The 11239-nt window shown below is 41.5% G+C and overlaps 1 protein-coding gene across 1 annotated transcript; it reads right to left on the bottom strand.

Annotated features, from left to right (window-relative positions):
• Positions 1-372: 372 nt before the first annotated feature.
• LOC138176945 (olfactory receptor 56A4) lies at positions 373-1323 on the bottom strand. The gene has a single exon (XM_069107882.1). The coding sequence runs from the start codon at positions 1321-1323 to the stop codon at positions 373-375; it is 951 nt and encodes a 316-aa protein (XP_068963983.1).
• Between the last annotated feature and the right edge of the window lie 9916 nt (positions 1324-11239).

The following is an 11239-nucleotide window of genomic DNA, read 5'->3' on the forward strand; positions in this document are numbered from 1 at the left end:
TTTGTCTCACTGTCCCACAGAGAGGAGTCTCCCAAACTGGCCACTAGTTAAATTATCATGCTGCCTGCCTCAAGAACAAGGAAACTTCACCCAGAAGACTTTGGTCAGTGGCTCTCACCCTGATGGTCAGGAGCCATTTCAGTCAGTTATCTTTCCTCTCACCTCCTAGCAATGAGCACCCATTGGAAATGGGAGAACTGAAGCCCAGGAAAGGAAGGAATATTTACACATTCATTTTGGATTTAAGAGAAAACAAGGATTAGAAAACTCAGCCCTAGACTAAAAAGCAAACAACAATAAAAATCTCAACCCAAAAAACACTAAGCTGCTTCTCACTTTAAGGTCTGTGTACTAGGGCAGGAGTGTGGCCCCTTATACATCTAGCAGCCTCCTCAGCAACCTCTGGATCCCCTGCTTGATTTCCTTGGTTCTCACACCATAGACGATGGGATTCATGGCTGGGGGGATGAGGTGGTGCAAGATATTGAGCAGAATAGGGACATCTGCTGGGATTCTCTTTCTGGCCACATTGGTGATAATCAGGACCAGCAGGATGGTGCTGAAGAAGAGGATGAGGATGAAGTGGGAGCCACAGGTGCTCAGGGCCTTGGCTGCAGCCCCCTCTGCCTTGATCCTCAGCACAGTTCGAAGGATGAAGGTATAGGAGAAGATGATGAGGATGAGATCAGAGCCCAGCAGGGTCCAACCAGCCACTAACTGATAGAGTCGGTTGAAAGTGATGTCATCACAGGAAAGTGTGGAAACAGATAGGTTGGTGCAGATGCAATTCTTGATGGTGTTCCCTGCACAGTATTGTAGTCGGGCAGAGAGGATGGGGACGGGGAGGGAAAAGAGGGCATTCCGAGCTATGACAAAAACAGCTGCCTTGGCCACAAAGTGGTTAGTGATGATGGATGGATATCTCAGGGGGTGGCAGATGGCCACATAGCGGTCATATGCCATAACCATGAAGGTGCAGGACTCCATGGTTAGGAAACTGTTCATGACAAACATTTGGAGGAAACAGGCAGAGAAACCAATAGCCCTGACATCAAACCAGAAGATGAGCAGGACCTTGGGGATGACAGTGAGGCAGAGGACGATGTCCAGCAGGGAGAGCAGGCTGAGCAGGTAGTACATGGGCTCATGCAGAGAGGCCTCCAGTCGGATGGTGACTAGGAGGGTGGCATTGGCCCCCATGGCCAGGAGGAAGAGCAGGCTCAGGGGCAGGGAGAGCCAGCGCTGCCAGCTTTGGAAGCCAGGGAAGCAGATGAGGATGAACTCAGAGAGTGTGGCAGCAGAGTTATTCTGTACAGATGCCATGGAATAGATTGTGAGCTGATCAGCCTTCTGCTGCAGGGCCAGTGTAGGAGTCAATAGATCAGAAATTGTGGTTGTTGTAGGATTCACCAAGATGAGATGACATTTCTCCTGAACAACACTGGGGCCACAGCTGACTCTCTTTGGTTATAATGACCCATTTCTGGAAGGAGCATCTTGAAAAGAAGTAGAAATGTAGGTGCTTCCCATTGGCAAGCCACCTGATGATCTTATGTATTTTCCCCCATCTGTGAAAGGAAGGGGTTCAATCTAATCATCTTACAGCTTTTAAGTTCTATAGTTGGAATATGCTAAAAGTTCCAGAAGTGGAGATGTTGCTGGGAATGGATAGAATCAGAGGGGAGACTAATTCTGGTTAGAAATTTTACTTCTTTTTACATTAACTTATTAAACTCGACACCAAGGTGTATGTGGGGTGAGAATGTGTGTTTAGCAAAAGATGTAATTATCACTTAGTGGGGCACAGGAGGTGCCTTCTGCTCCTAGGGTCCTTAGACTGGGAAATGGGGAGGGGAGGTGGTTCATTCTTTGAAGTTTTCTTAGCTTTCCAAAGCATCTTTTGTTTTCTTTGGGGATTCCTAGTTCAGCAACAAAATCTGTCTGAGTCCTAGTCTCTGATACTAGTACCAAACAAATTGCCACTCTCCCTAATGAAGTACTAATTCCTGGTGTCCCCCATTTCTGCTACATGACTAATTACATTTCCATTTCTATACATCAATCTTTCTCCAGTGATTCTTTTCTCTCTCTACCCTGTTTCTTTATGTCTTCACAGCAGGGTGGTACAATGGATAGGGCACCAGGCCTGGATTCTGAAGACCTGAGTTCAAATCTAACCTCAGATATTAACTAGCTGTGTGATCCTTAGCAAGTCACTTAACTTCTATTTGCCTCAATTTCCTCATCTGTAAAATAGGGATAATAATATCACTTACCTCCCAGGGCTATTGTGAGGATCAAAGGGGTTAATAACCATAATGCCCTTAACACAGTGGCTGGCATAGCGCTAAATAAATTTTAGTCATTATTATCATCATTTCCTTTGGATCTATTCCTGGTGCCTATTTCCCTTTCTCCTTTCTTTCCACCTAAACTACATCTTTAAACCTTCTCAAATAGATTCTATACTCTAGACTTCAATAACATTTTTCAGGCTCCAGTGTCCTTCTGGACAGTGGCATAGATTATTGGGTAACACATAAGAGAACTCAAGCATCAAAAAGGCAGGGACTTTTCCTTTGATGGTGCAGCCATCACTAATGGGAGCAGGGTGGTTTTAAATACCCATCATGGTTAGTGAATCATTGACAAACAGAGACCAGTGCAGGGCAAGAACTGGGATTGTATAGAAGGGACGAGGTTGCTTCTAAATCCCTTATTGTTAACATGCTAGACACCATTGGATTCCATGTCTGTCTGGCGAGGTCCTAAGGTTCCTGTACAGTCTTATCCTTTCCCTCTTTCCCCACTCAATCAGAGTTTAGCGGGAGAAGTCACTAGCAAAAGTGCTCTAATCATAGCTGGTTACAATCTTGTGGGGAGCCAAAGAAGCCTGATCCAGGGCTCAGATAATAGTGGACTTTTGATATCAAAGAGCTCCTTGCTGCGATGCGACTTTTGGTTAAGTTAGCTCCTGAGTTCTTTCTTATGGGTTACACTTAAAAGGATGGTGTTTGAGTTCTGAGACCAGTAGGCTCTGACTCAAGACTTTAGTTGTTCAAAAACAAAATATTTGAATTCTTAGGTGATCATACATTCCTATGCAGATGTACTTGAGGGCCTTTGGTTTCTGGGCTTGAAGGCAGTTCTCTAGAGCATCCTTTGTAATGTGACTGCATATGAAAGGAGTTAACTGACTTTCCCTAAGACTTTCTGGCACCTAGAGAACAAAAGCCTTAAGGTCATGCTACTTCCAGGATATGACAGACTAAGATAAGAATACTTGAGTCCCCTTCCTTTGTCTCCTTGTTCTATAAAAACCTTGTCCTAAGAATCAATAAATGGAGTTCATCTTTCTTTCTTGAACTACCGACATGGCCTGGTCATTTCTTATTCACGTCTCTGAATCATGCTAAGTATTGGACACTGAGCAACCCATGGCACAATCTGAAATAGAGAAACAATTCTAGATTCTTACACAAGGGATTTTCCCCCATTTAGCCCTCATCTTATCCCTGGTTACCGAGCCAGGATGGATTCTTAATTCCCAAACCCAGACTCTTTCTGCTGTGCTTCCTCCTGTCCCTTCTCCCAAGATTCACAAGGACAGATCATCAAGATTCTGTTGTAGCAGCAACACCTCTGGCATGGAGGTATTTATGGACTCTAGATCTTCTTTCTTAGGGTCCATAGGGATATGAGGTGGTTTATCCACATGAGGCCTGGAAGCTAATGGCTTGACCCCTATGAGTCCCTATAGCCAGGATGGTTCTGGGGATGGGAGGGAGGAAAGAAAACACTTGAGCATAAGCCAAATCCTGGGCAAGAGGGAAATGAGGAAGGGGGAATTAGGAATGGAGAGTTCTATAATCAAAACTGAAGCCCCCAGGTCATGAGAAAGGGATAATTATCTTGGAAATAGGGATAATTAATTCCATTAATGTTGCATTTTTCCAAGGGAGTTATTGAAAAATTACTCTCCATACAAACATTGTCTATATACTCATACTCAAATACACATATAAATACATACAGCCTCTCCCTATGCCCTCCAAATCCAGAACCTCCTTAAACTACAAGATAGTCACTCCTTAGGCTATCTAATACCACTTAGCAAGAAATTTTATCTTTAATCCTTTACTTCTCATTATTTTCCACTTCTAAACCTCTACCCAGACCAGTCCTACACCTCAGGCAATATCCCTTCTCCAACACTTTGCTGCTAAGTAAATGACCTTACATCCCAGTTCAAGATTACGAACATTATTTCTGTTTGCATCCTACCTTGAAGAAACCTTCTCAAGGAAGTCTGTCCAACCAGACCAACATAATTAGGAGAACAGCTTTTTTAATTAACTGTGTACATATTATGTCAGGTGATCACATGTGTACATATTATATGTGTATATAAAGATATATGTATAGAAATATGAACATAACTGTATATAAGATATTAAAGACTATTAAGTGCCTCCTGAACTTGTCTTTTTGAGTAGTCATATTTTCCAGCAACACTGGAGCCAAAGCACCCAGAGGCCCTTAATGTGTCAAGGGTGAAGCTGTCCCTGAGTTGACATAATTTTTTGTTGCACCCCAAGCTGCAGTCCCTGTGTGTCCTTGGGAGGCAAGACAGGTAGCAGCCAGTCTGTGCCAGGCTGGGATAATGCTTGTGCAGCTGGGCTCCTTTGCAGATCGGTAGACCCTCCTATTTTCATAGTCTAGAAATTCTTGAGAGAAAAGAATGAGGCTTTTGTCATCATCTTTCTCCTCCCCATGGGGGCTGGTCTTATCTTCTTTCCTACCTTTGCTGCACCATTCCCTCTCCCATGTCACACCTCTTCCTGGTATCCCCTTCTCCCTTTGTCCTGCTATTATAAAAATGTAAATTTCTGTAAGGACTGTGAACCCTTTTGGTTCCATGTGTATGTTTTTTCTCCTGGTTTTCATATAAGTCTCATGATGTTGGGATTGCCTGTTGACAATATATACATCTACACACATATGGTTGCTAGGTGGCCTAGTGAACTGAACCTGGAGTCAGGAAGACGTGAGTTCAAATGTGACCTCAGACACTTGCTGGCTATGTGACCTGGGGCAAGTTACTTAGCCTGTTTGCCTTAATCCACTGGAGAAGGAAATGGCAAATCATTCTAGTATCTTTGCCAAGAAAGTCTCATGGACAATATGGTACATGAGGTCATGAAGAGTTGAACACAACTGAACAATAACAATTATATATATATATATATATCCACATGTATGTATATACATGCATACATACACACATATGCATATATCATGTTGTTGTTCAGTCATTTATGTTGTGCCCAACTCTTTTGACCCCGTTTTGGGGATTTTCTTGGTAAAGATACTAGAGTAGTTTGCCATTTCCTTCTCTAGCTAATTTTACAGAGGAGGAACTGAAGTAAACAGGGTTAGGTGAGTTGCCCAGAGTGACACAGCTAGTAAGTGTCTCAGGCCTGATTTGAGCTAAGGTCCTTCTGACTCCAGTCCTGGTGATCAATCTCCCGCACCACCTCACTGTCCCCCTTTCCACATGATAACCCTTAAAATATTTGAGGATATTTATCATATCCCTCTTTTCCACCAAATCTTCCCTTTTCCTACCAAACTGAAGGTCTACGGAGCTGTTGTGTTGACTTCATTGTTGTATGTCTGTGAAGCCTAGACAGTATACCAGTGGCATGCCAGGAAACTGAATCACTTCCATTTGAATGGAATCTCCCTAGGAATATTCTAAAGGTCACGCAGCAAGAGAAGGTACCAGACACTGAGGTCCTTTCTAGAGCTAAACTGTCAAGCATTCAAACTCTACTGTAGAAAGTGCAATTCTGTTGGGCTGGCCACATTTGAATGCCAAAAGGACATTTGCCTAAATGACTATTTTAGGGAGAACTCACACAAGGCAAAGACTCATATGGAGGTCAGAAGAAGAAATACAAGGATCCTCTCAAGATTTCTCTGAAGAACTTTGGAATAAATTGCATGACATGAGAGATACTGGCAAGGGACCCCCCCAGCATGGCATTTCGGTGTCAAAGAAGGTATGCACTCTATGAGAGAAACAGAATTGGAGTAGCTCTAAGGAAATGTGAGATACACAAACACACAAATTACAGAGTGTGAGACCACATACTCCAAATGTTCATGTGGAGTACGTGTGCCTGACCTGTGGTAGGGCCTTCTGAACTCATTTACATTCCACCAAAAACGATGGGGTGATACAATGAAAGACAGCTTTAGAAGATCATAAGTTTTTTAGGTATATAATATCTAGATTTTTAGTACTTTAACTTTCCCTGGGAATAAAGAGGCTTTGAATACAAACTGATGTTTTGAAGGCTTGTTACCAATTCTGTGAGCATAAAGATTTTTAAACATAATAGTTGATCAAACCTGGAATTTTTTCATGCCCTGATGCATAGTGAAGTGAACAGAACCAAAACACTGTACAGAGGAAGAGCGATATTGATCATTGAAGAACTGTGAATGACTTAGATATTCTCAGTAATACAATTATGTAAGATAATCCCAGAGGACTAATGATGTAACATGCTATCCAGCTCCAGAGAAAGAACTAATATTGATTGAACACAGACTGAACCATGCTATTTTCACTTTCTTTCATTTTTTTTCTTTTATTTGAATCTTCTTATACAAAATGACTAATATAGAAATGTTTTACATAATTGCACATATACAACCTATATCTGATTGCCTCCTCTCTCAGGGAGGGGGGAGGAGGAGAGAGGGAAGGATAGAACTTGGAACTCAAAACTTAAAAAAACGATTAAAAACTGGAAAAAAGTGATAGTTGGACAGAAGACTTCATAAGTCTTAGTTAATTCGAGAATGCCTTGATTACTACAATTAATTGATATTCAAAGAAATAATACTATGCAAATGTAAGCACGGGGTTGAAATCACTATCTCGGGGCAGCCAGGTGGCTCAGCGAGTAAGAGCACCGGCTCCAGTGTTGGGATGACCTGGATCAAATCTGGGCTCAGATACTCAGCACCACACCCAGAAATAATAACTGGCCGTGTAACCTTGAGCAAGTTACTTAACCCCAATTGCTTAAAAAAAAAAAAAAAAGAAATCACTATCTCACTTAGCCATGAAATATTCAGTAGGTGAAAACACATCTCAGTTTCTCACTAAATGTGAACAAGGGTTGAACATCTACCTAGGTGCTACAGGAGGTCCGTGCAGATTAGCTGACAGACTTGTTTCTCTCCTCTGGGGGCTTGTGTAAAGTCATTGAACTTGTTGGCATTGGGGATTCCATTGAGTCATGGGCCAGGAGAGATTATTCCTGCCCATCCCTGGAGAAGGAATCATTTGGGTAGGGAGAGAAGAGAACCTTGGCCTTGACCTCTTCACCATCTCTACCGTTGGCCAGAGGAGCACCCTACAAGTTCCAAACTGTCAGCAGGATTTTGCATTTTCCATCTTTCAATAGCATACTTACTATGTCCCTGGAACAGCTGATAGCAATGTCTACATGGGGATCAAAGATAGATTGGATACAGGTTTAATGCTATACCAACAGACCATCAGGCATGTGGGTGGGAACTATACCATACATACTATGAGCATCCTGAGGATTTCTAAGCTCGAGTCTACACTTTTCTGGACTCTGTTTATACATATGGAAGTGTATGTCAGACTTTGGGGTGAAGTTCATGCTAATTATTCTTACTAATTATTCTTTCCTAGAACAAATTAAGTATGACTGGCTTATCAACTTGACTGATCCAAAGGGAAATTTGGGGAAGTAGGTTTAGAAAGCATGTGCTACATAAATATCTCTTATGAATATGGAGTTAGTTGATGCACTGCCTAGGATGCTGGACTTGGAACCACAGATATCTAAGGCCAATCATTGCTTTGACACCTACTGTTTATGTGACCCTTACAAGTAACAATATTTCTGAGCCTCATTTACTTCAACTGCAAAATGGAGATGATAATAGCAACTAACTCACAAGGTGTAATGGGAATGTAAATTTTTAAGATCTTCCCTGCCCCTAGGCTAAAGTGCACCTGGAGCCTGGGGTGGGGAGGCTTGTTTTTCAGAAGATACTTCTTGATTGGCCAGTGGGTCAATAAGGTTGTTATATTCTCTGAGCTAGGAGAAGGCTATATAAGCCCTGATGTGTAGCTTTGTTTTGGGGCTCACTTTGACAAGTGTTCTGTGATTTGATCAGATGAAACTTTGGAAGCCATTGTCCAGGGCCCCCCTGGCTTTGAAAAACCCAGATGTTGATTTGGTATGGATATAATGGTTGGACAGTTTGGAAACTGTCTACTCGATCTGTTTCTCTGTCTTGATAATTCTGTCTGTATGCTCTGAAGTTCGGGGTGCTTACCTTTTTCCCCTGAACTAGGTAAATGATACATATTTGACTGATTAAGCTTGTTAACCCATTTTGAATTGCTTTCCTTTATCAAAGCAGATCTAAGAACCTGTGTTGGCCGTGACCTTGGGGATGCTCAGGTGCTTGCCGCTACACAAGGTCATTGTAAAGATATGAAATAGTATAAATAAAATGTTTTGTATTCCTTAGAGTGCTGTAGATGTGTTAGTGAAGATGATGATGAGGAGGAAGTGGAGGAAAGTAGGAGGAAGAGGTTGTATGGGTAAGAGTCCTGGTAAATCTGATTCACTGCTTATTGAGGGTAACTGGATCCCAGAGATCCCATGAGTTATCTTTTTTTTCACTTTGGGAAGAAGGAGTGTTGTGAGAGAAGGAGTGTAAGCTAGATGTTTTTGGCTAATGTTGAACAAAAATGAAGGGCAATGAACAAGCAAACAAGTAAAACACAGTAAGGTGATAGTGCCATTATAGCCAGCAGAGATATTCCTTGTTTCTCTGTGGAGGCTAGGTGGTGCAGTGAATAGAGCACTGGCCCTGGAGCGAGGAGGACCTGAGTTCAAATCAGGCCTCAGACACTTGACACTTACAAGCTTTGTGAGCCTGGGCAAGACACAACCCCTATTGCCTTGCAAAGAAAAGGACAGGAGTCTATAAATATATTTATTTAAAATTACTTTTTAATTCATTTTTATACTTATTTTTATATTTTAGTACTTTTATCAGTGGTAGATAAATATGAATTTTTATTAACTGATTATGATTTATCTCTTGTTTGTTCAAATTCAGGTTTTAAAAATAGCACATCTGTTTTCTATCTCCAAGAATATATATGATAATTCAGTTGAGTCCACTTAATAAAACTTCTCTATTTTGTGGATTATGATTTACTTTCCAGATAGTTTGAAAGCATTCTGGGTTCTAAAGATTATTACATGAAATGATGGGGGCCCTTAAGAGAATGAGTTCTCCCTCTCAAGCAGTATATGACTATTCTATGTGAGTCACCTTGTGAGAGGAGTGTGTACAGGACTGGAGGCTGTTGGTAGCAAGTACTACATGTCCTTCTGCCCCAGCCAGGAAACTGCTATATAGGCACAAAGTATAAGAGTATCTCCTTCAAATAACCTAATCTAAAATAGTTTAAAAGGTTAGCCTCCTATTTACTTTTTTAAGTAAAAATACAAAAAGAAGAGCATCTGAAAGAAGAAAGAAGACAGGATAGAGAATGAAGGAAGACACTTAGTATCTAATACTAAGTGGCATAAATGACTCTCTCTATAGAAAAGGGAACTGGAACCTCTGAAGAGGAAGCAGGTGCTGAAACTTTAGGGAATTATGATGTTTATATACAGAAGACATCCTGGGGTGGGGGAGAGAGAGGGAGAGTGAGAGAGTAAGAGACAGTGACAGAAAGAAAAAGACAGAGAGACAGAGAGACAGAGAGACAGAGAAGGAGAGAGAGTCAGAGAGACAGAGGCAAAGAGAGAGAGGGAGAGACAGAGAGACAAAAGGAGAGACAGAAACAGAGAAGGAGAGAAAAAGACACAGAAACAGAGGGACATAAAGATGAAAGAGAGAGAGACAGAGAGAGAGACAGAGAGAGAGTATTGGTTGGTGAAAAGGGCTTCTCTATAAGAGAGTTATGTGTCAATACAATATTAACAAAATAGAAGTCTATTGTCTAGGACCAAGTTTTAAGGACTTCATGGAGAGACTACCAAAGAAAACTAGTCAATGTTACCAGAATAATGGAATCCTAGTGAAGAAACTGAAGATCTTAAGGGCATAGATGATATTTTTGTAACTGCTACCTATTGAATGCAGGGACATCAAAAGAGAAAGATAAATTTTTAATTGTCTGAGTCTAGAATGGGAAATGGAAGATAAAAGCCTTATGTCCTGCCTTATATATACCTTATAGTTTGTGGTAAAGGGATCTCTTCTAAAATATATGAATGTCACAATAGCTAGCAAACAGGATTTTTGTTAGGGGCCACTGCAGAAGTATAAAGGGTTCAAGCCTCAAAAATATCTAGGATAGAAGGACCGCCTATGTGGGTAGAACAGTGGCTCCTCAGTGAAGAAAAAATAAATGCCCTTCACAGGATAATGCAGAAACAACTGTAATGTAATGCCAAAAGAAAGGCAACTTCCCAAGGTTCAGAATACCAGCATAGGTATTCTCCATTTTATTCAGTAACAAACCCAGAACAGAGAAGATCAAAACATGACATCATTCCAAATACAGCATTTACTAAGTGTGATTAAATAATCTCCAAGTACTACCCCACCCCAGGACCTTCCAATCATTCAATCAATTACAAAGTCTCTGTTCTAAATACTTCTCCACCCCTAGGCTATACCTTAATTAAGTCCACCACAAAGCCCCTCTTCTCAAATGGAGATTAGTTTCCAAACATAAGGTCAAAAGTTCCCCACCCCTGGATCACAATTGAATCTACCCCAGAGTTACATCAAGTTTAAACACAGCACTTAATACCCAAATGGAGGTCTTTTCTTCATCTTGACACGAGGCAAGTTCTCAGCAATCTTAGTTCCTGGGGAGACAAGGCTTAGCAAGGCCACAAGATACACTGCCAGTCTCTTCACTAATTCATCCTCTGTCTGTAGAACAGTCCTAGAACCCCTGAAAACATTAGCAAAACCCTCTCCTAGGATTTCTGTAAACATACAACAAGAAAATCCTTCTTCAGGGCTTCTGAACCAACAGAAAGGCTCCCAGACCCCTGCAACAACAGCACTGTCCTTCACCAGTGGACAGTATTCACTCTGTCTGCAGGACAGTCTCCAGACCCCTGCAACAACAGCACTGTCC

Source organism: Petaurus breviceps, unplaced genomic scaffold (genome assembly GCF_028583685.1).
Source record: "Petaurus breviceps papuanus isolate PSGF00001 unplaced genomic scaffold, PetGlider_PUasm1.0 90294, whole genome shotgun sequence".
NCBI classification, from domain to species: domain Eukaryota; kingdom Metazoa; phylum Chordata; class Mammalia; order Diprotodontia; family Petauridae; genus Petaurus; species Petaurus breviceps.

Coding starts and splice junctions, on each gene's coding strand:
- LOC138176945 (XM_069107882.1), bottom strand. CDS start 1,323: ATGGCATCTGTACAGAATAACTCTGCTGCCACACTCTCTGAGTTCATC.